We start from the raw sequence: 25,228 nt of genomic DNA on the forward strand, positions 1-25,228 counted from the left end.
GACATGTGCCCCTCCTTAGCCCATATTGCATGCTCTGAAGTCATCTCTATGCCAAGGAAGGAGACAGACAAATTTATGAGCTCTTTGATCTAGTATAATTCCACGTAAACTGTAGCACACGAGTTATTGTGGCTTGGCAGGGAGGAGCAGGACTGAATGCTACCAGACCTTAAGCACTGACAATTTTTAGGGCATTGCTTAACCTTTCCCAGTCTAGTGAGCTGTGGCATCCAGTATGGATTGCTAAAGATGATGGAAATTCATTAACATTATTGGAATGTCATTAACACTTTTACCAAGGATTATATGCCTTTAAGTGTCCAAATATGGCACTCCAAGCCAGTGCTCAAGCAAATTAGAAGCAGCAATTCCAGGAAAGAGGCATTTGTTGATGATATAATGCTATAAGTGTCAACAGATGTCATTCCTTATAATAAAGCATGTGGCTCTAATTTGGCACTTCTTACCATCAGGAGGAACTTCTTGCAGAGCAGATGTCACTTCTAATCCTATCTTTCATGGGTGCCTGTGCCCTGTTAAAACTGGCATGCCAGTTCAGATGTAGGCATGGTGCCATTAGAGCAGATGGTCATGAGCACAAGTCGTGTTACAAAACCAGTGCTTCTAGAAATGTGGATGCTGGGACTGAAGTACTACCCAGGAACATCAAAATCTTCTTAACCAGGAAAACTCCCCCCTGAGTAGGTTAATACATGCCATTAATGCTTTAGTGTTGGTAGAAAGTGTGAGAGTGTTTACTGTATCTTCTTTCTGGTTGTTCTAACTTTTGGGCAACCACTGGGGATCCCAGGGGCCATTCTGGCAGCTGAGGACATAGGAATGTGGATGTGTTCTTGACAAAAATGCCATCAATACTTGGTGTTACTGTGACAGGTCTACAGTGCCTGGAAATTGTTGCGGTGTGGAGGACTACTTTTCTGGGCAACAAGGGGGAAAAGTGGCCCTTGGACCTGTGCTCATCCGTCTCCTCTGTAAGACAGTGTATGACTGCCAGACAAATACCTGGAGTAAAACTGTTCGTTTTTCTTAGTATGCAGAGTAACATTTTTCCTAAAGCATTCATCCTAAGGCAAACTTGGCTTGAATTGAAGACAACACTTCAGTTGACCTCACTAGGGTCAAATACATTATTTCTTACAAATACAGCCTTCAGTAACAGTTCATTTCAGTAAATTTACTGAACATGGGATTTTAAAAAATCTGTTGCTTGGCTATAGCTACTTATTTTCTCTCCCCAAATGAACCTGCTGAGAGGAATGTAAATGTTTAACTGATATGTAATATGTTCTTCTTAACTTGTGTCAGCAAGGAGAGATTCCAGAAGCATTATGAGTACTTGCTTGCCTTCATTGTACCTGAAATGTTAAGAACCAGCCCTTCCTACAATTAACTGATAGGTTTCAGCAATTATACAATAAGATCAGGTTACTCTGATCTGATCTGTTGGAAGTCTTAATCTGTATGTCTAGGAGAAGCTTACAGCAGATGTTTCCCTCTTCTCAGTCAGAGAAGCAAACATTTCCACAGTACATAGTCCTACTGCCTCAGCTCCTCAGGGTATCACACAAGACACTTCAGCAGAGTGTTCATGACATGGGATGTTTCTTGTCACTGTGATCAGAGTCATACACCGAACGAGGAAGGTTTGCCGGGAAGATTTGTTCATGAATGACCTTTGACAACTCGGCTCCAAGAGATGGCCCTTTCAGAAGATGGATATGCAGTGATGCCTCAGGCCCATTTTAAAATGTCTGCATAGTCCAGGTATCATTGGCAAGATTCCAATAACCTTATGTTATCCTTTCTGACACACATCATGACTGATCAGCAAAATACTAGGTTGTCTTCTCTTTATACCCTATGGGACTTTAACTAGCCAGCTATACAAATGAGCTCAGCTAGCCAAGCAGCTGTACAATCCGCCAGTGGTAGGCAAAGCTACCACCAACATATGGTGAAATTTTATTACACAGTGAAATGCTTATCTTGCCTGGTGTAGCATTTCACAAGAGCCCAAATAAAATGTGTTACGTGATTCCAAAATGTAGTATAGTCAGCAAGTTGTCTGCAACTCCTACTAACGCATACAGAATTTTACTTTGTGGTGAAATTTTCACCTTGTTCAATGAGGCTTATTACACTTCAGTTGAGAGCAGCATGTAACTCCACTCAAGTAAGAAATCCATCTAGCTGGATCCCAAAATGTGTATTTTAATCGGTGAGGTGAAATTAATAAGTTAGTGTTGATACAAGAAGGTGTATCAGAAGAAGGCTGTACTTGTACTATCTATTATGCATGAAGGACGCTGGAGATGGGTCTGTGCCACAAAAATTAATCTAGATTTCAAAAACTCCAAGTCATCAAAACCAGTAAAACATGTAAAGGAAGGAGCTTCAGTTCCACTTGGCAGAGGCAAAACATCTCCTCTTCTTGTAAATCCACTTTGTTGCAGGTGGGGCTAAGCTGAATGACCCCTTTTGCCGTGGGCTGGCGGCACACACAGCCCAGCTCAGTGGATGCTGTTTGACTGCAGGTCCAGCTGTACTGGTGAGCAGGGGGGAGCCTGGAAGCCAGACTAAGCCCAGCTGCCTGATCCCTTGCCTTGCTCTTCACACCGTGGTTTGGGCTGCTCTAACTCTCTCAAGAAAAGCTGCTATAGTTAGCTGGAGTGGTGTCAAGATGAGAGCCTACACCACTTGGCCAGCTTTTATTTAGCAACTCTGATACAGCCTGAGACACCAATCCCCAATTAAAGGCCGTGTCTGCAAGGGCATCCTGCCGTGAGTACAGTTGCCAGCGCCACCCTGGCAGTGTAACTTCCAGCTGAGTTGGAAAAGCACAGCCTGAAGATGTGATGTTTCCCTCCACCCTGCCAGAAACACCACCTCTGTGTTTTGCTCACCTGGATCATCTGGAAGTGCAGGATCCAGCCTCTGGCTGCAGAAGCAATCACAAGCAGCTGGAGGTGAAGGAGGAGCCTGCCAGTGCATTTGCACAGAGGTGTTTTTGCAGCTCTTCTGGCTATGGTCGACTTTGCAGGGTTCCCACCCTTCAGGTGCCCCAACAGCTATCTGCATGGCCAGAGTTGGGGGATCCAAAACGATCCGACAGCAGGTGAAGGAGCAGGGTATTTGGCTTTAGGACTGGAGGGCGTGGGGTGAAGGATGGACATGCAGCAATCTCTTAGAGATGTAAGTGGTAGTGTACAAAAACCATGGCTGATCACATAACTGTCATTAAGCAGCACTGAGGGCACCAAACACCCTCTCTAGCAATGAAGGTGCCATCTCAGAGGTAGTCATCTGCAGTGCAGAGACCCAAAGCCAGCTAAAGCTCAGAGAGCTGGCTCCTATTCTGACAGGTGCTGAAGGTTTGGCTCCTTATTTTGGTGGGAGTTATTACACTCAAAATTTAAGATTTGGGTTTCAGTTCTGAATGATAATACTTCTGAAAAATTAACATTTATAAGGGCATGTGGGCATGCGCAAACTTCCTCTACAATAAATATGTTACATGGGATTATTGCTCAAATACCTTTGTCTGAGACAAAAAAATGCGATGGGAAAAAATACTTTTGAGGTAAGTAAACTAGGTTTAAGCACTCTTTGAACATCAATCCTTAAGCCTCTTCTTGTTCTCAATGGAAAAGAAACCTGTCATCAACTTGTCCCTGATCTGTTGCACATTCATCCTGTTGTACCAGGAAATACCAGGCACTGGCTCTCAGCAAAGACAAAAAAACAAATTAGCCAGGTAGTAATGTCATCTACTATTACAACATCAAAATAGCATGGTAACCCCTCAGGACTAATGATCACACTGTACCGCTTGGTCAATAGCATCGTTTTAGCTTGAGCTACAGAGCTGTACATTCAATTCTGTCTCAATAATTACACTGTGAAACATTATACTGACATATACAGTGTTGGATTTTAAAACAGTAACCCTTAAAATAGTGAAATAAAAAGCTCGGCTGACAGGCTGCATATCTTGTCATCAATCTGTAAAAATTACCTGTCACTTTACAAGAAAAAGCAGAAATAAAGAGTGGACATTAATTGAAGAATGGGGAAATGTTCTAATTTAATGAAACATGTATTGCAGGTTTTTGTTTTAAACATCACCTGATTATTCACAGTGGTTTAAGTGTTTTCCTTATCAGATCATTACCCGTGTCAGTGATTTTAAGCTTCATTTTGTGCTTGTATTTGTGCTTGAAAACTGGGGCACAGAAGTGTAGCCTAGTAAAACGCAGAGGAATACATGCCAGTGTTTTGCAGGTGAAAAAAAGTTATTCCAGCCTCATTCATCATCAGGTTTTCTTGCTCTCTTTCTCTGTCTGTCTCTGCTATTCCCTTGGCATGTGATTTTGGAAGGCAGCTCAACTCCTTCAGTATTTGTAAAGCTTTTTGAGTTCTGTGACTGGAAAGTACTTTAGAAATGCTAAGTGTGATTGCTGCTGCAACAACTAGACATACCTTCATTGTCATTGAACCTCTTGTCAAGTAGTGTCTAAGGATCTTTAAGATGGAAAGGGCTTGCTATTACGCTGGGTAAATGCTTTTGCTTCAGTGAACTTTCACGATGCTGGCACGTTCCCAGTGTCTCGGGTGTGATTACAGCTGGGGCGGGCAGCTGACAGCTCCAAGCCTGCTGCCAGTTCAGCAAATGCTTGACCTGCTATGAAGAGCTGGAAACTCCCTCCATTTCGATAGGCTTCATATAGCAGCCCAGGAGACAGGGAGCTTTGATATCGTGCTTTGATACTCTTTTGGAGTCTGTTTCTCAGCAAAACCAAGACCTGTAGGCATTGTCAGACAAGATATTTTTCTAGAAGTGGTGCAAGTACTCCAACAGAAGGAGACTTTATTGCCCTTGAGTGCAGGCAGGGAAATCTGTGGCTGTGGGGCTCCAGAATGCAGCCCTTCCTATTGTTGTCCCCATTCAAGTCAAGACCTGCCATACAACATGGCTTAATTAATTTCTTATTGATATTACATACCATATTTCCATTTTTTTTATCAAATTTTGTAAATAATTCCAGAAGAGAAACAAATTCAAGAGACATAAACTTCCAGTGACACATCCAAGAGAGCCTTCCTTTTCCGAGGGCAAGAAGCCCCTGAAGAGAGCTGCTGCAGGGCAGGGCCAGATGGTGGAGAGGACCATGACAGATATGGAGAGAGGGTGACTCAATCCCTCTGGGAACCAGTGGGATTTTGGTCATGGTTTTCTTTGAACACATAGCCTACAATACATTGCCAGCCCTGACTTCTGCATGTCTTTACTGGTGTAACAGTGTAGGGGATGAGTGGGTGCAGCTGGGACTCTCCAAAGTAATTGCAAGTCTTCAAACACCTTTTCTTCTTCCCTGTAATTTTTTTAAAAGCAGAAGAGTAGGATTCCTTGGGGCTCATAGTAAGGAGATGATAAAAGTGAGGCTGAAGGCCTTTAGCTCCAGCGGATCATTAATAGTCTGTTAAATACTCTTCTGCAAAGTCAGCAGTGCTGCTCCTCATAGAGCACAGTCTGCAAAAATACAGGACGTTTTATGTAGGAGCACCCAAATGACTTGCCAGGTGCTTCAAAGGCAAGCAGTGAGTCTCCCCTGGTTAGATAGAATGCAAAAATAGAGGAGTAGGAGGGAAGAGGTACAAGACAACAGAGGATGTGGTCACCTGGAAACTTCTCATGCACTGCACATCTGGTGTTTCTGTACCAGCTTTTACTGAAAAATAAAACGTGGTATTCTGGGAGGGCAGATGCTACTGACTCACCTGCTGCAGATAATAGTGGAAGATATTATCTCATGATGGACTGACAAGTACCATCTGATGAATAATCTTTCTAATTTTCCTTCAAGAAGTTAATTCCTCTGAGTAAATGAAAACATTTATTTTCATCTTAGATCACGAGGAATGTGTATTTTCCTGGATCTTTAATTTAAGTTCTTCTTTGAATTATATTTGAAAGGAAAAGTGGAATCCAGCACTGTTCGTAGCAAGGTGGATCCCACCTTGCCCTCTTCCTGGGGATCTAGATGCTGCCCTAGTGGTACCCATGGAAGCAGCAAACATTTTTTTGGGGGGGGGGGGGGGGGGGGGGGGGGGGGGGGGGTGGCATATTATGCATGCATGCATTGTTGTTCCCCACTGTCTCTTTCCAAGTTTCATCTCTGAGTGAAGAGCAAAGTGGGAGATGCTGTCTCTTATGTTAAACATTGAACTTATCTCAGCAAATCCTGGATATATTGATATTGTTATTGTGGCAATTTGACCTTGGATGGCTGCCAGAAACCCACCCAGCCGCTCACTCTCTACCTCTCCTCAACAGGACAGGGAAGGAAATAAGATTAAAAAGCTCATGGCTAGAGATAAAGACAAGGACATCACATACCAATTGCTGTCACAGGCAAAACAGGCTCAACTTGGTGAAAAGTATTTAATATATTTCAAATTAAAATAGAGCTGAGTGGTGAGAAACAAAGACAAAAACCTAAAACTGCTTTCCCCCCCCCCCCCCCCTTTTTTTCTCAGGCTCAAGTTCACTTATTCCTTCCCAACTCCTCTACCTCCTCCATCCCACCTCCCCATCGAGCGGCACAGGGGGGATGGGGAATGGGTGTTGCAGTCAGTCCATAATAGTTCCTCTCTGCCATTTCTTCCTTCTCAGATGTTTCCCTGCTCCAGCGTGGGTCTTTGCCATGGGCTGCAGTCCTTCAGGATAAGTCTGCTCCTGAGTGGGCTTCTCTCCAGGGGCCACAGCTTCTGCCCGGCCCCTGCTCCTGCAAGGGCTCTCCACAGGCTGCAGCTTTCTTCAGGGCATGTCCAGCTGCTCCAGCTGTGGGGTCTTTCATGGGCTGCAGTGTGGAATCTGCTCCACAGCAGTCCTCTCCACAAGCTGCAGGGAAATACCTGCTTCGCCACGGTCTTCTCCAGGGGCCGTGGGGAACATCTCCTCCCCCTCCTTCTTCTCTGACCCTGGTGCTAGTGGGGCTGTTCCTCACCATTTTTCCTCACTGTGGGGCAATGTTTTGCCCTTTCTTAAATGCCTTTTCGCAGAGGTGCCTCCAGCGTGGCTGACAGGCCAGGCTGTGCCTGTGGTGGGTCTGTTGGTGTCAGTTGGAGCCAGATAGAACTGGCTGTGCCTCGTACTGGGCAGCCCCGACCTGTCCTGATGCAGGCTGCCCCTGCAGCCTCCAGCACCTTGCCACAGACACCCAGTACAGTGATGCAGCTTGTCTCCCTGAGCCCATTTCTTACTAAAAGAACAAAAGCCGAATCTCTTTTTTCCTTTTTTTTTTCTTTTTTTTTTTTTTTTCCCCTCCTGAAGGGGTTTGTCCAGCCACAGCATGAGGTGCACAGCTGGCTCTTTCCTGGCACTGAGCATTTCTGATTTGGGGGACATGATGAGGCCGTGTTTGTCAGCTTTCCCACCCACTCATTTCTGTAATTAGCAGACCTCTTATGCTGTGTTTTAGACATTAAAAGTGTTTGTAGCTGGCGGCACTTCATCTTCAATACCTACAAAAGGTTTTTAACTTTTTTTTTTTTTAAATGAGAGGTTATGTAACTCCCCTGGACACCTCATTCTTCAATGCAGGAATTGCTTCCATTCAGCCAGATTTGTGAGTTGAAACGTTCTCCATATAATACATTTCAGAATAGAGAATAAAGGGTTCCCATTAAAAAGCACTTGAACAGCATTTCTCTACAAATAATAGGAATAATTTCCTCTTCAAGGTTAGTGTTTCTACAATTGAAACTTTTAAACAAATAGCTGAGGAAAGAAAAAAATTTCTACAAGCAGTGCTACCCGAACCAACTGGGTGAGGACGTCTCTGAGACCACTTCAAGGGTAACTTCAGAAGTATGATGCAAACAGGCTGAGGTGGACACACATGCTGTAAGATCCCCTGGCACCTGGTAGAGGTATCCTCATGCACAACTGCCGAGGAGACTTGGCCAGGCTGGGCCAGATTTGCTGATGTGACTTTATTGAAGTCTGCAATGTTTTGTCAGCAGATAATTCAGCACATAATCTTAAATGTTTGTTACACGGGTGAAAAATCTGTGTAGTGTGGATATAAAATAATGATCTGATGTGTACAGCAGTGTAAAGGTGACAAATGTTTCAGGTTTCTCTGTTCCTGTGTACAGTACACTGTTTTGTTTGAATTTTTAATGTGGTTTATTATTTGAACAAAAGACCAGTATTTGTAGAAGCCCATGTATACTGCAGATATGTGCTTTAAATGGAGACTTATATGCAAGCAGCCTTAAAGACACAGCAAAACTGAAAGCTGTTTTGTCAGAGCCAAAAGGTATATTCTTCCTTTATCAGAAAAGAGGATTTTCTTTTCCCACCTGCACTTTATTCCTAGAATATTTTCAGTAAGAAAGACAAAAAAAAATATCTTTCTTTTACTTGCACCCATTTAAGAAGCCTACATCTTAAAAATACTGGAGACTTGGACATGACAATTATTAAAATAATGTTATAATTTTCCTGCAGACAATAACTAAATAGCAATGTATTGTCTCTTTTTAAAATAATGGAAATAAAAATCATAGTCCTTTTCTGAAATTCTATGTTTTTCTTGCCACTATCTCCACTCATTTTTTCAAACAAAATGTTCATCCTTCTGCAAATGTTCAAGACCAGATGTGCAGTAATCTTTTGCTCCTGTCTTTCCGCTCAATAAAGAAGACACTCCAACTTTGCCTTTTTCAAACGTTAAGAAAAGATTGATTGCCTTATATCTACAAGGAGCCTAGGATGTCACTATTCCCTAGATGGCAAATGCAGGAGTAAACCAACCCCATTGGAGGTTTTGAAAGAGGTCAATATAAAATGGAAACCTTGGCAACCTAATATTCATTATGAGTATATGACTGAAGTGGATAAGAGAGTTAAGGCAGAAATTTTTTTGTTGTTTTTCATCTTATTATTCAAATGTCTGAGTGTGGTCTGAGGGACTGTTTGTGGGAAATCCCTCGTGGGTAGGAGAATTTATCGCCTTTCACCACTGATTCCTACTATTCCCCTTCACTCTCACAGCCAGCAATTCCCAGGTGTTAAGGTGAGCGTGTAGAGTGGCTCCTGTAGCAGCTACAAAGCCAAAAATAATTCATCCACCCTGATATTTAGAAATTCCTTGGTTTCTTTATGAGCCTTGCAGCCAGATACCTTTATGTACTAGACCAAAAGCAGGTGTTAAGTTCCTGTTGGAGGCAGACTTCAACAGCTGCCAAGACTCAACATTTAAGTAAGTTGCTGGGAATTCTTTATTTCTACATGACCATTTGTATTGGAGAAAGTCCATGTAACTTAGCCTATATTTCAATAAGAGTATGTCTTTGTAGGTTATAATTGCTGATACAAGCTGAGTCTGTATACCACACTTCACATATATTTTTTACGGACTTATGATTAGAGCAGTTTTGGTGTCCTGCAGGTTCCAGCTTTGGAAATGAAGAGCAAAATACTCCTAAGGCATCTGCACCTTCTAAAGATATCCCCAAGGGGAGCAGCAAGAGCACGACACAGGTATCGAGCAGCACAGCGACTCCACGCAAGAGCTTACTTCCAGCACCAAAAACTGCCACAGCACCTGCTGGTAAGTGCTCAAAACTGGAAAGACCACCTGCATTAGGCCAAGAAATTCAGAAACCTTATTATGATGCTATTTTACTGCTTACTCAATTAATTTTTATGCCATTCTTGGCCACACTGCCAATGTGCTGATTTGTATTCTCTTTGCTGTAGTCTCTTTGAAACGCAGTCAACAACACAGCTCAAATCTCATTTTATGAACTATGTCTGGAGTTGAAGGTATTTAGTGTCCCTAACTACACATGCCAGAGATTTAATGTATATGTTATTGGCTCTCACCGAACAGCTGTTTGAAAACATTGCATTGTTTTAGAGACAAAAGCATTCCATTGAGCAAGTAATTCATTGCTAGGCATGCTCCCAAGGATGAGAATACTGCCCTCTAAGCTTAAGCAATTTTTGGTGTTTTCACTCAGAAAGGGAGAAGGAGGCAGGTAAATAAATAAAAAAAAAAAAAAAAAACAAAACCCTAGTCTTGTTTCCAAATTGTTTCCTTACCTAAGCCATCCTTTATCTCGATCTAGTTATGTCTCAAAGCAGCCAGCAATAATTTGTAGTGTCTCACAACAGGAAAGTTTACAGTTTTCTGTCAAATGCACTTTTTGTTGAAAAACATGTGCATCTTCACCTTCTTCTGCTCACACTTGTTTCATGCTGCCCCTTCTGCAGCCTGGCACTTGGAGATGGTGTAGGAACTTCAGGTTCCTCTTGGCAAGGATGTAGGAGTGTATCTTCTTGGGTAGAACTCACCACTTTTGAGAGAGTAAGGAGCAGTTCATGCTGCCTGCCCTTGAGATCTGCTAACACTGGCCCATCTGCCTGCCCACTGAGTGGGGAGAGGTGAGGGTACCATGACAATGAACATCTATTACACTCTGAGTGCTGGCAATGTAGAAACTCAAGTATGGGTGTAGTGAATGTTGTAGGGCTGTTCATTGTGACTTGCAAGCAGGGTCAATATGATTATTGTTCATAAATATAAAATAAGTTTAAAAGCATGGCTGTAGACACCCTCTCCCCTGGTTACAGATGACATCTCCTCACCCCAGGCGACTTCAATCACTTTCCTACCCAGTAGTGGACAATGTTCCCCTACCCTGTTCTAGCTCCTCTTTGTTCCATTGCCTTTCTCTCTAATGCAGCCCCAGCACTTACCTTTCTGCACTGCCATGACCCCTGGACATCCATTGGCCAAGATCTCAGAGTTCCATGAGGAGCTTCATGAAAGACACAGAAGTTCCTCAGGGCCCAAGAGATACTCCTCTAACCGTGGCAAGCTCTCGCACACCAAAGTCTCTGTGCATCTCTATGCTCATTCTTGCTTCCTCATGCCCCAGGAGATCCTCCAAGCCTCTCAAGGGAAAGGAACATCAGTGACCATTTAAAAACAACAGTAATTTTTAAAACCATTATTGGAGGAACGTACTGGTGAGAAGCCTGTGCCTGAACTGGTCATTCCATGTGTCCACTGAGGTCACTAATGAATCTTCTAACATGGAAAGGCAGGACTAGACATTAGACTTTTTCCACTCATCATTTTTCTTTAGAGAGACAGTTTGGATAGGACACTTCATGGTCTAGAGTGAAGAGTTGTATATGTCCGTACAGATTTGTAAGGATTAAAGAATGGGAGAGCTTCAGTAAATGTATAGAAATTCCACTAAATTCAGATTAGATCTAACAGTTCAGATTCCAAAAGAAAGAATTTTGCATAAGTCACCAGCCTTATCCAGTGTGGCTCTTCTTCAACAGAGTGTTTCATCTCTCTGTAAGTCCCTCAGAGTTTGATAACACACACTGCAAATGAAGCTGGGGGGGAAATATCAGTACAAAATATGGGACAAAGACTTGATGCATTACTAGTTCTGGTCATCCAGTTTCAAGTTAGATTAACCTGGTGTGGTGGGTTGACCTTGGCTGGACACCAGGTGCCCATCAAGCTGCTCTATCACTCCCCCTCCTCAACTGTACAGGGGGAGAAAAATATGACAAAAGGCTCATGGTTTGAGATAAGGACAGGGAGAGATCGCTCACAAATTCCCATCATGGCCAAAACAGACTTGACTCAGGGAAATTAATTTAATTTATTGCCAATCAAATTGTAGTAAGGTATTGAGAAACAAAACTAAATCTTAAATTACCTTCTCCCTATCCCTCCCTTTTCCCCGGGCTCAACTTCATTCCCAATTTCTCTACCTCCTCCTCCCAAGTGGCACTGGGGGGGTGGGGAATGGGGGTTGTGGTCAGTTTATCACACATCTTTGCCAATCCTTCCTCCTCACTCTCTTCCCCTGCTACGGCTTGGGGTCCCTCCCACGATAGACAGTCCTCCATGAACTTCTCAAATATGAGTCCTTCCCATCAGTCACAAGACCTGACAGCAAACCTGCTCCAGCATGGGCTCCTCTCCCCATGGGTCCACAGGTCCTGTCATGACCCTGCTCCAGCGCAGGCTTCCCACGGGCTCACAGCTTCCTTCAGGGATCCACCTGCTCTGGCGTGGGGTCTTCCACGGGCTGCAGGTGGAGATCTGCTCCCCTGTAGACCCCCATGGGCTGCAGGGGCACAGCCTGACTCACCATGGTCTTCACCACAGGCTGGAGGGGAATCTCTGCTCCAGTGTTACTTTTCTCACATACTCTCACTCCTCTCTCCCAGATGCTGCTGCTTACTGACCTTAGTGTCTGCAGAGTTGTTTCTCTCACATATTCTCACTCCTCTCTTCTGACTGATGCTGATCTTGTGCAGGTTTTTTTCTCCCTTCTTGAATATGTTATCACAGAGGCGCTACCATTGTTGCTGATGGGCTTGGCTTTGGTCAGCAGCAGATCCATCTTGGAGCCAGTTGGCATTATCTCTGTTGGACATGGGCAGAAGCTTCTGGCATCTTCACAGAGAATCCACCCCTGTAGCCCCTCCACCCACCCCCCACCTCATCCCCACCCCCCGAAAACCCTGCTATGCAAACCTAATATACCTGGTTTACTTAACATTTGCAGAAAAGGACTTACTGTTATAATCAGTGGCTTAGAGAATCTGTCAGGGAAGATGAAGCTGAAACCATTTGCCTTATGTAGTCCAGCTAAGTGGAAGTCAAGGGAGGAGGATGTGGTCTTTTGTCCAAGACAGCCAGGAGTGACTTTTTTCTCTTACTGCCAGAAAACTGGTTACTTCCATCATCTGCACTCACTAACTGGGGAATGGACCAATCTATGAATCCTTCCCTCTTGTCTGGTCCCTAGCTAAGTTATGTCTTCAGTATTTGATTAGTATCAGATTTGCCCCTAGACAACTCCAGCAAAAGCCTTTATTTTCCAACTAGTGGCACTGGAATGATAAGTTTTAGAGGATTATTTCAAGCTTCTGTAGAGGAGCTCTTCTGGCCTCCAGGCTTCTTTTGTCAAAGGCAAGAAAATCTGGGTCTTTTGCTACTTGTGCAGCCTCACAAGAATTAGTCCTTGCCAGGGAGGTTTCAGTATTGGGGCACCACAATGAGCTGGAACCGTGGTATTTGACATGCCATCACGCTGATGTGGACATGCAAAACCTAGCATAGGCCAGACTAATTGAATGGTTCAGGCTGTCACCTCTGAGTTTGCATGTGTACCAAATCTCAGGCCCACACAGAGGAGCAGAAAGTACAACTTAATGCAAAACAATATTGATCAGGCAGTAGGTTTCCAGATATAGTGTTTGACGTCACATCAGGGCATAAAAACTGAAGGGGAAAAGAACTACTGAGGCTAGTGGAAAGCTAAAGTTGACTTTTAATTTGGAATTTTAATCTATTAAATTATTTTATCTATGAAATTAAAGGCTAATTTTTTTGCTAGATTTTGCTACCTCTTGAGACAAAACTGAAAAATAAAAGACCATAGAGAATTTGGATCATTATGAATTCTCCAACTTTCTTCCTTCTAAGTAACCTTAATTTGCTTATTGTCCTGAGGTTGCTAAGAGGTGTTTTTCTGTGTTGTCACTTAATCTTGGTGTAGTTTCCTTCAAAACATTTGTTATTGTCTTTGTATGACCCTCCAGTAACCACGCCTGCTCCATGGGTGCACACAAAAGGAAACTCTTTTGTCTGTGCTTCAAGTTGGCCAGAAGTGAACTTGTGGCTCTTAATGTCACGCTGTGTCTGAGTTAATAGGCCCATTGGAGACAAGGCAGTATAGCTTCTGAACTGGATTTACTTCCCTCCAGGCTGTGCAGAGTGTGGTGTTCAATCGTCGTGTCTATGGGTGCATGGGTCCGTATAGGTCTGCCCTATGAAGAAAGTGTAGTGTTCGGGCTTGCACTGGAGAACAGTCAGCTTTGTTCTTCCCATTGAAATGCCATTAGTCTGCCTCTGCTCATGTTTCCTAAGCTTTGTCACAGCTGGGAAGCTGTCAGTGTGCAGAACAGGAGGCAGGTTTCAATCCAGCAGCCCACCAGAGCCTTTCCATGCCAGAGATGTGATGGGAATTGCCCGCATGCTTACTTATGCAAGCCACAGAAGCAGAGAGACAGGAGGGATGCTGCCAGAATGTGTTAGATCCATCACAACTGGAAAAGAGTTGAAATTACACTCCGCATTCTGGGGATCGGGGGCTCCAAGTCACCTGCCCAGCCTCGTCCCAGCAAGGCACCTCTGTTTGTACCAGCAAAGACTGGATGCAGCAATGCATGGAGCCCATTTTCACCACCTCACTGAATTTATAGTCCAGTCTTGATAGAAAGACTCAGTCGGGTGAGGTAAAACTTGCCCATTTTATTGTGGAAGGAAACTAAACATGTAAAGTAGGGGTACCTGGATGTGTTATGCAAACAGTCAGACACAGATCCTGAACAGGTATACAGCAGACAAGTTTAGGAAGTTGCTGTTATTATGCGCAACAGACAGAAACAAAAGAAACTGTGTTAGTCCAATGGTCTGGTTTAATTTTTATACGAGTGAAGGTAGCAGTGGATGCATCTGTGGTCAAGTAATGATTTTTTTTATTAAAATGGTGTCGTGGTTCCTCACAGTGCTAAGTATCTAACAGAAGCAGAGCTGAAATAAATCAAGGCAATGATAATGACAAGGTCTTTTAGCAAGTCTAATCCTGCCTCTCTTGCAACAATGTATGAACACTGCTTGTAGATCCCAATGTGATAGGGAGCCCTATAGAATGTAAAATCTTCTGTTTAAGTGTCCTTCGGACAGTTTTTCACATCTTTTAAATGATAAAGCTCAAAACCACCTTTTAAAAATTGAACTCTTTATTAAATTGGAAGGATCAAATGAAGCAAGTGGAGAAAGGGCAGTGAAGTGTTCACATTGCTTGGGCTTTCTGATCCCAGGCAAACAAAGGCATCTAACAAAAGCCCTTTACAATTGTGTCAGATACCATATTTTAAATATGGCAGAGAAAGTGCATGGCTGTGCTGAAAAGACCAGTGTCCAAAAGGATGTCTTGCAGCAGATAGAGGATGTAAAGGTTGAAAGTCTGCACGTGCAGACACTGTAAAAGGGCTGCTTGTAATGTCGTTGCAAAGTGGGAAGAACAACCACAGGCTACCAGTCTATGCTGGGCAAGTCTGGCATTATTGCTGGACATCACAAGGCAGGAGACTGATAACAGTATGGGAGCAGAGAGATAAAATCAGTGTTTCAAAAATGTTTGAAGGTACACTAAAAATTATTCCATGCACCCCCCACTCCTGGGTCACTGACACTGGTATGTCATAAAGATGATAAATGTCATGCGTGGGGAAGCAGCCAGCCTCATCTCTGCCACAGCAACACTGGAGAAACCTTCACCAGTGCTCCAAACTGAAGGCATGAGATGTCCTGAAAACAGTGCAATAAATAAATCTCTAATATTCTTCTGAAGTATCACATAATGGCAATTACATACAAACAAACTGAAGAACAGAATAACAACCATGATGTAGGAAGACAGAACAATAGAAAAGTCAAATTACTTGAAGTGTTCTTGAATTAATGAGACTACAGGTTATCTTATATCCAGTGACCATTTTGGATGCCCATGTATTGAAGGTAGTCTTTGTTCTCAAACAAAGAATGCAGTTACAGGAGATCCAGACGCAAGTTTTGAGGAGGGATGTAGAGCACACCCTTTCCAGTACACGTGCTTTTACTTATATGCTGAATTAAGGAGTATTGAAGGGAAGACTCGGAGTATCAACAATACATCTCAGAAAGTCTTAGCTGGACATGGATTTCTCCTTGTCATGTTTCATCATGTTCCTGGTTAGGAATATCAACAGTTTTAGTAAATGTATAAGATACCCACCTCCAGGTTGCCAGGGTAGCCTTGGAAGATAAAAGGAGAGATGGCTCATCTGACAAACCCTTCCTAGGAAGGACAATCTCAGCCTTGTGAGCCTGCTTGTTGTTTACCTCTTATTTGCAGCTGGAACATGAGGACAGCATCTGCAAAGGGATGGTTGGTGGGGCATGTGTTTATCCTCCACCTCAGCCCAGTTTCTCCATAGCTGAACTGGCAGCAGCCCAGCCCCACCATGGAGTTATGGTTGGAAGTAACTAAGCCACCACAATATCCCGTTCCTTTTTTTGCCCCCCTGGCAGGAGACAAGACACTACACAGAGGCTGTGACCAAGGAGACAGGGATGGTCTCTGCCATGGATAGAGTTTTTAACTGGGAGTGAGACACATATCTTCATACCACATACCCCTTCTTGGGGATGGGGGGAAGTCCCTACATCCAGCAGAAAGGACTTACAACACAAACAAATACCATCTCGAAAGTGAGCCATATTTCCCCATCAGAAAAAGTGAATCAGTAAGATGACCTTAAGGGTGAATTTTGCATCTGAGGAAGAAGTCACCAGCTTCATTCAAAGTCAGAAGTCCAGGCTGTCCCATGAGCAGCACTACTGAAGTCAGCCATACAGTAAAATATTGAAAAGTAGGAAAACCACAATGATTCCTTCTATATGTTCTGTGTATTTGGAGAACGATATGATAGATATTCTATGTATAGTAATCCTAGCAATCACCTAGTAGTAATTGTTATAGGGATTGATGTTGCATATGTGTGTATAAACACAAACACATACATCTGTCCAAACACCTGTGTGAGACAATGCAGTTACCGAAGTGCTTAGAGCACTCCGCAGTTACAGCTAAAGTAACTGTGTATTGTGTACAGTATATTTTACAAAAGTAAAAGGGAAGAAAGTATTTCAGAAAGAGGATGACAGTCATTTAAATATAAATAATCTTTTTGAGAGAATTCAGTATCAAGCAATGTAAGAATTACATTTGTATTTCAGAGATGTACATAATTTTAACAATGTATGAATAGTAAATTCATTCACAAAGGAGCATATCTACCTATATTAATGAGTAGAAAATAACCAACAGAAATCACATGAAACCTTTCATGTTATCTGAGAAGATCACCTGTGCTGTAAATTCTCATTAAAAAAAAAAAAAAAGACAACTGATCAAGAGAGATGATACTCCTGGTATTTTACTAAAAGTGCTTGTCAAATAAATTGGACTACAGAGAATAAAATACATTTAATTAATGAAAAGGGACTCCTATAACTGCTGTTGTGCAGTGATTCTGTTGATCAAAAAAACAATTCTGTCATGGGACAATAACACTGGAAGATCATTGTCATGTAAATTGTTTTGAGGACATGAACTGATTGTCTTTCAACTAGTCTATGAAAAGAGTACACTTAATTAGGTTTCAGTGTGTTGCACAGCCCTTTTTTTGTGAGTTATTAGACCCCTTTCATATTTACAAGCCTGTCAACATATAAAAAAATGGAAAAAAAAAAAGCATACTTGACTAGAAAAAGTGAGACAGGTCCTTTAATTTCTCTTAAAAATATTAGCTGCTTTGAGAAATACAGTGTTATCCTAATATTTACCATTTCTATTATTGTTTCATATTTTGTTTAAAGACAGATGAAAGCAGCTTTCCACCAGGAACTTCGCAGCTAAGATCCACCTCTGAAAAGACATATAAGTTTCCTCTTTCCACAGATGTTGTTAAAAATATATAATCTTTGTGGCACACATATAATAAATTTTCTGCTTTAAGTTTCTCTGAAAATGTGGAAGCATCTGCAAAAGGCAATGCTCAGAAACAGCAGAATAACATCTTCCCACCCTCACAGGGGATTTGTTTTACAAACCCATTAGATTACTGTTCACCATGGTACAATTCAGATACTAAATCAAAATAGAATCTACTTCTGTCATAATTTGGACAAAACCCTTCAGTTTGATGTGGTATGGTTAGTGGTGTATCTGGTGAGCCCTTCAGAGTGCATAAAAAAAAGATGTCAGTGAAACGCACCGCGGCAGTTAATAATCCAAGCAGGGCATGTCCATGCTGTGCGCTGGAAAGGGGATTCAGAGAGGCAGCGATTCCTGCGTTGGTGCTGGCAGCTCTGGAGAGTCACAAAGTGCAGCACCATGCAGGTGTACCTGCCTAGAGCCAGAAGCAGTATGGTGGATTCACCCAGCATAATTAAATTACCGCAGACCTAGGTTATTTCCTGACCAGAAGCGTTGGTTTCACATGCTCCAGGCTTCCCATTCTGAAGGGGGCTCACATAGATTGAGCCTGGGAGTGACATATTCTCTGCATAAAATCATTCTGGTAGCCACTCAACAGCGTGAGTGTGGCCTGAAGCCTCTTCTTGCAACTCCCTTCTCACACCCAGGTTCTTCTGTGACTGTCTGGGAAAAAGTCCGAGTGTACCTCAGCTTGCTTCTGACCTTGGATGGACAATGAGGTGGTGGAAAACTGGCTAGAGCATTAGGCTCAGGGTGTTGTGATCAGAGGTACAAAGTCCGGCTGGCAGACTTTGGCATCAATAGGGATTGATAAGCAAACACTGCTTACCATCATCATTAAAAACCTGAAAAGTAGGATAGAGCACTCCCTCTGCAAGATCACAAACAATAGCAAATCAAGAGGAATTGGTCAATATGCTAGAGGGCAGGGCTGCAGTTCAGAGGGACCTCACCAGGCTGGAGAAATGGGCCTGCAGGAACCTGATGAAGTTCATAAAGGTAAATGAAAAGTCTTGTCCCTTGGGGGAGTAACACCAGGCAACAGGAGAGGCCGGGCCAGCTGGCTGGGAAGTAGCTCTGCCAAAAGGCACTTTTTGGGGATCCTGCTAGACAGCAAGTTGAACTTGAGCCTACAGTGTGCCCTTGCACCAAGAAAGACTAGCTGCATACTGAGGTACATAAGCAAGAGCACGGCCTGCAGCAGCAGTGGTCCTACCCTTTTATTCAGAATTTGTGTGGCCACAGACATCTGTGTCCAGTTTGGGGAATCCCAGGACAAGAACAATGTGACATACTGGAATGAGAGGGGCAGAGTGCCACCGAGATGGTCAAAGGGCTGAGGCATGGGGCAGGGCAGGCCAGGAGGAGAGGCTGGGAGGGCTGGGGTTGTTCAGAGAAGGCAAAAGGAGATCCCATCACAGTCTTCAGCTATCTAATTGGAAGATATAGAGAGAAGAAAGCCAGCCACTTCTCAGAGGTGCACAGTAACAGGGCAAGAGACACCAAACACATGTTGAAACACAGGAAATTCTCATTGTTTGACCGCCTGTGAATTATTTAGGTTGTCTAGAGGTGGTGAACCCTCCATCATTAGGGATACCTATAACTTAGCTGGATAAAGCCCTGCATGTCCTGCTCTAGTGTGACCCACTCTGAGCAGGAGACTGGACCAGGGGACTTCAGAGGTCCTTCTGACAAAGCTGATTGTACAATTCCATGTGCTACAAACATCTTAGGCCCACAGGTGAATAAATGTGCCACCATAGGCACAGCAACAAATGTGTTGTTTTATAGTGCTGTGGTCTCTTTTGCATGTTCAGGAGGAGTAGCTCATGATCAGAAATGTCTAGCTAAAAGGTAGTTCTGCGCTGGGGAGATGAGTGCAAGGCAACAGGACTTGCATGCAATTCAGGAAAAAAAAGAATGGATGAATAAATCATTGTTTGTAAGGATTTGGGAGGTGGTTTACCTCTGACCAGTTCTGCTTCATTTTTATTCTCTTCATGTAATACAGCTTCCTCTATGGTCTCATCCCTGTCTGGTCTTGCTCAGCCACATTCTTCTCTCAGAACATAGAAACCCACAGAAAATCCAGCTTGGTATCTCTAAACTCCGTTGTCTTTTGAAACTTTAGTTCACCTTCAGGTTACTGATGCAGCTCTGGGCTCCCTTTTTTGTGTCTGCAGTCCTGATCCAAACTCCTGAGCATCAGGTTGCTGCTTGTTCCAGACCTCAGCTCTTCCCACCAAGCTGGGCTTGCCACCCAGCTGTCTGTGAAATTAGAGAGTTGATTTATTTTCTGTTTGCTATGTCTTGTTGTAGGGCTTGAGCAATGTGTTTTAATGTCATACCTATTTCAGCTCAGTTATTGTTCTTATTTAATGTTTATCTCACAGATAAGAGACTGTTATTCCCCATAAGAAATCTCCTAATTTGAGTGCAATGACGGTAGCAATAAGGAATTCAGTTGAGCATCTTGTTTCTAATTGGCCCGTTAAATTAAAAACAATAAAATGCATTGTTCAGAAAACTAACCCAGTCAATGTCTGTGCTTTTACAAGTACCAGTAAATCATATGTAACAGGCCAGGCTGTTAAATACAATCAGTCAAGATGAAAAAGAGGAGGCTGGTGTTGTCACTGCTTTCACTAGCAAGCTTGCAGTGTAAAATGTGCTTCTTTAATCAGTTTCTGGAAAATCCAGACAACACAACCTCAGCAGGAGGGAAAAGGATGAGCTAAGGCCAGCCAAGGGGGAAAAAGTGAGCACCAGTGCTCTTGCAGGGGTGAAGGGAGAAGAGTCTGCTGCCGCTTTCTTCCCCTTTGCAAACACTTTCCATTAAAAGCTGAATAGTGAATACGTGGTGGGTTACATTCACATTGTTCCTGTACTGAACATAGGGATATGTAGTGCTACACTGCAGGTGAAAAGTGAGATGTTCAACTGCAAGTTTTCCAGCCTGTGTCCTGGTAACCACCCTGAAACATGCCGTAGCACAACTGTGTGAGGAAGAGACAATAAAATGCTATGGGATTCATGTAAAATGATGGGAAGAGAAGGAGTAGCTGTTTTAACTCTTCAGATAATGTTGGATGTTCTTAGTTACCCTCAGATTTTTCTATTCAGTCCAAAGAACAGTTCATTGTCTTAGGTTTATTTTTTTCTTTATTTTTTTTTTAATACCAGGTAAAAAGACTTTTCGTTTTAATATAGAAAGAAAGAAAACAATCACTTTCAGACAAGTCAATGAAATAGTCCTTGTCCTTTTTTTCTTAACAGATTGACTTTAAATTTGAAACAAACACAAAGGGAAAAGCACAAGTGTTAGCAGTTTCTAATTCAACAAATACGCAGTCTTCCTTCTACATCTACTTATTTATTCACAGTCTTTGAGTGTCTCGTAGATCACAGGATGTAGAGAGTGTCTAGAGAGAATTAGACTGCTCTTATTCTACAGAATCCATCATACATCCAGCTTTGCTCATTCTATCTCAAACAATGCATGCATGGATGTGTCATTATTCACTAAGGACACAACTAGGCATTAGTACCAGGAGGAAAGGCAGAAGAAAGCTCAAAGTGGTTCTCTGTGTCTGTGAGTGACAGAAAACACTTCCTCAGGTTTTTTAGACTTGCAGACTGCATCAGTTAACTTATAAAATATGCCTAAGAACAGCTGGAATCCAACTGAATGTAACCAGTCCCGTTGAATTGTTAATAATGTCTACAGCATGTTAGGATTTGTTTTTGAACAAATACTCAATGCACAATTTGTTGGCCTGTTTTCAGTCCAAAGTGTGAAAACAAATTGAAGCCTATGCCACTGTACTGGCTGTTAAAGATTCAGAAATGTACAGGCAAATTCAAGCTTTGATTCTGCAGCAGCTCGTGAGAAGATGTCTCAGATAAGGTGTATTTAGCTCTGCTTGCCAGGCTAGCATTCAGCAATGATAGAGGAATGGAGAAGTGACTTTGTCTCCATCGTGGTTTAACCCCAGCCAGCAGCTCAGCCCCACACAGCCACTTCCTCACTCCCCCCACGGTGGGACAGGGGAGAGAATCAGAAAAGTAAAAGTGAGAAAACTCGTGGTTTGTGATAAAGACAGTTTAATAGGTAAAGCAAAAGCTGCACGCTCAAGAAAAGCAAAACAAAGGAATCATTCACCACTTCCCATCTTCAGGCAGGTGCTCAGCCATCTACAGGACAGCAGGGCTCCATCAGATGTAACAGTTACTTGGAAAGGAAACATCCCCCCATCTTTCTTCTCCCCCCAGCTTTATATGCTGAGCGTGACACCACATGGCACGGGATATCCCTTTGGTCAGTTGGGGTCAGCTGTCCCGGCTGTGTCCCCTCCCAACTGCTTGTGCAACCCCAGCCCATGGGGTGGTGTGAGAAACAGAAAAGGCCTTGACTCTGTGTAAGTCCTACTCAGCAGTAACTAAAATATTCCTGTGTTATCAACACTCTTTTCAGCACAAATACAAAACATAGCCACATACTTGCTACTATGAAGAAAATTAACCCAGCCAAAACCAGCACAGTTTGTCTGCTCTTTTTCCAAGTGATTGCTGAATGATTTAACAAGCCTGAAGCATTTTACCTTGCATTTCTAATGACTTTGCCTTTGCTTCTTCTGTTTGGTTCGAAGCAGGCTATGTATGTTAATTAGGAAATGTAAATACCTTTAAAAAACTGTTCATTTGGATGCATTTTCCAAAAATAAATGCTGTAACCACACTAGTAGAAAACACGAGCAAGTATTTATGCTCACAGTTATCTTATGGCCTGATATATCCATTTCTGTATACAAGTATAGATTTTAAGAAAGAGAAAATATTGGGAGATTTGTAACCTTAAATGGAATGTAAATTCATATAAAAATTAATAGTTTGTGGCTTTGATTCCTGGTTATCAGAAAGACAACTTCTCGCTCCATGAGCTCCTGTAGCGGAGGAGGTTGTCAGAGCCTTAGAAGCTGTGCCTGGAAACCTGGAAGTTAGTGATGGTTCCCGCTCTGTCAGGAGCCTTTTGCTGGGAAGCTCAGAGCTAAGAACCTTGATTACACAGTGTCCTGGTTTAAGCCCAGAGGGCAACAGAGCACCATGAAGCCTTCCCACTCAGGGATGGGGAGGAGAAGATAAAACAAAAGTCTGGGGACAGGGAGGGGTGATTCATCCATTACAGTCATGGGCAAAAGACAGACTCATTAGGGGAGAAAAAGAACATCAGTTTAATTTAAACACCACCACCACTTAATTTTCCAGTCAAACACAGTAGGGCAGCAAGAAATATGACCACATCTTAAAAACACCTTCCCCCCACCTCTCCCTTCTTCCCAGGCTCAGCTTTTCTCCTGATTTCTCTACCTCCTCGCCGCCAGCAGCACAGGGGACAGGGGATGGATGTTGTGGTCAGTTCATCCCATGTTCTCTCTGCCACTCCTTCCTCCTCAGGGCGAGACTCTTCATACTCCTTTCTTGCTCCAGTGGATGGTCCCTCTCATGAGAGACAGTCCTCCACAAACTTCTTCTGACGTGAGTCCTTCCCACGGGCTGCAGCTCTTCATGAACTGCTCCAGCATGTGTTCCTCCCACAGGTCATGATCCTCCCAGTGACAGAGTGCTGCAGCGCAGGCTTCACTCAGAGTCCTGGCCTCCTTCAGGTGCAGCCAGCTGATCTGGCGTGGGGTCCTCCACCGGCTGCAGGTGGGCATCTGCTCTACCTACCGTGGACCTCCATGGGTGGCAGGGGCACAGCCCGCCCTCTCGCCATGGGCTTCAGGGGAGTCTCTGCCCTGGATCACCTCCCCTCCTCTCCTCCTCTCCCTTTCTGACCTCAGTTTTTGCATAGCTATCTCCTTCACAGCTCCTCCTCACCACTCCTCCCCCACTCAGGTTCCCCTTCTTAAATACGTTCTCGCAGAGGCGCAGCCACCGTCACTAATTGGCTTGGCCCTGGCCAGAGGTGGGTCCAGCTTGGAGCCAGGGGAGCTTTGAGAAGCTTCTGACAGGGGCCACTGCTGTACACCCTTCCCCCATTACCAAAGCCCCGCCACACACACAAATCCAACACATGCAGCCAGCAGGAATAAAGCTAATGTATGGGCATTTAACATAGAGGTAATTGGAGTGTCGCATTTCCAGACTGTAGGCAATAACACTAAGAGTTTGAAGTAAATTTTGTTCCAGGTCAGAGTTAATATAACTTTTAAAAAACAAATTTAGAACAAAATTAAAACAGTGTGGAGGTTCAAGAAATATACACTTGTGGTGCGCAATTTCCTTTTATAATTGTATTTAACATAGGTTTTATTATTTTATGATTGCACACACAACACTTTTTGACATTTCAAAATGCATATGACAAAGTATTATTTGAGTTTTTACATATGACAGTCAAAGTATTATCTGAATTTTTACACATGTTCAGGCCTGTAATAACAGCTGAAGTGTTTGTCTTGTTTCCTGAGTTACAGTGGAGCACCAAACTTTTTATGTACCTTTTAACCTTTGAGTTACTTCACTCTGAGTACACTCTGAGGTAGAAAAGATCAAACTGTATAACCTCCCACTGTGCCATACCCTGCAGTACAGCATTATGCTGAACATCACGCCAACGCTCTCCTACAGATTTTTTTTAAACCTGAAATTCTACATTTCTGTGAAGTAACAAATTCAGAGCCCAAACTCTTGTAATTTAAAAATGAATTTTCCCTGCAGAAACTTCTCTTGATATCAACATGTTTTCTGAATGTTTCTCTTTTAACCAACTAACAGCTGTTGTTTCAAAAGAAAAGAGAAAGAGCAAACCACATTTTTAGAAAAACATTCAGCACAAGCTCTTATTTGAGGTCTGGTGCCAGGGATGGCTCTTCCCCTAAGATTTCCCTGTGGGTGATGAGCTTAGCAGAAGGATAATGGTTTGCTGCTGCAGACCGCCCTTTCTTTTGCCTGCTGTGCGCTTCCTAAATCCCTCTCTGTTAGGAAGGGCCACAGAGAGGCCACCAAGACCCTTCTACTTATGAAGGAGAAGTTGAAAAATCACTAGGTCCACGTGCCTCTCTCCCCAGCCCCTTCCCAGCAGGTCTGTCCTGTGCACTGGCTCTTCCCAAGCTACACAACCCCTCCTCGCTCCCCCAGTTGCTGCACCGTCGTCCCTACCTGATGATAGGAGCTCTCTTAATCTTGTAAACTGAAGGAGGGTGGTTATCCTCATCTGCCTCCCTGCCTTGTTATTAATCTCACCCTTCTGTCCTTGCCAAGACATCTATTTGCAGCTTTGCTGGCAACCTGCTTCGGGCTCCGCTGATCTCCCACCTTCCGGAGCCGACGTCTCCCGTGCTGTCTGCACCCACGCATGACACTCACTGCTCCCCACAGACCTCACCTTCCCCTCTGCGGAGCGATGGGCCTCGCTGGGCTTTTTTGTTGCTTAGCTCTCTTTTCTTTCCACTGAGCTCTGACTGAGGAATTGTTCCTCGTTTTGTGCCTAAGGTTAAGAGGCTCAGCTAATTTCCCAGGTGTTCCTCATTGAAAATGTCTC

The 25,228-nt window shown here is 43.4% G+C and overlaps 1 protein-coding gene across 8 annotated transcripts in view; it reads left to right on the plus strand.

Annotated features, from left to right (window-relative positions):
* Positions 1–25,228, plus strand: part of MTUS2 (microtubule associated scaffold protein 2) — a 322,948-nt gene that overhangs the window by 225,639 nt on the left and 72,081 nt on the right. For all 8 annotated transcript variants that reach the window (XM_032982805.2, XM_032982803.2, XM_032982802.2 and 5 more), the window contains one exon: positions 9,480–9,641. In XM_032982805.2, coding sequence (XP_032838696.2) covers positions 9,480–9,641 — 162 coding nt within the window. The remainder of the gene's footprint in view (positions 1–9,479; positions 9,642–25,228) is intronic.

The sequence above is a fragment of the Tyto alba genome, unplaced genomic scaffold (assembly GCF_018691265.1).
Source record: "Tyto alba isolate M040663 unplaced genomic scaffold, T.alba_DEE_v4.0 Super-Scaffold_2, whole genome shotgun sequence".
NCBI lineage: Eukaryota > Metazoa > Chordata > Aves > Strigiformes > Tytonidae > Tyto > Tyto alba.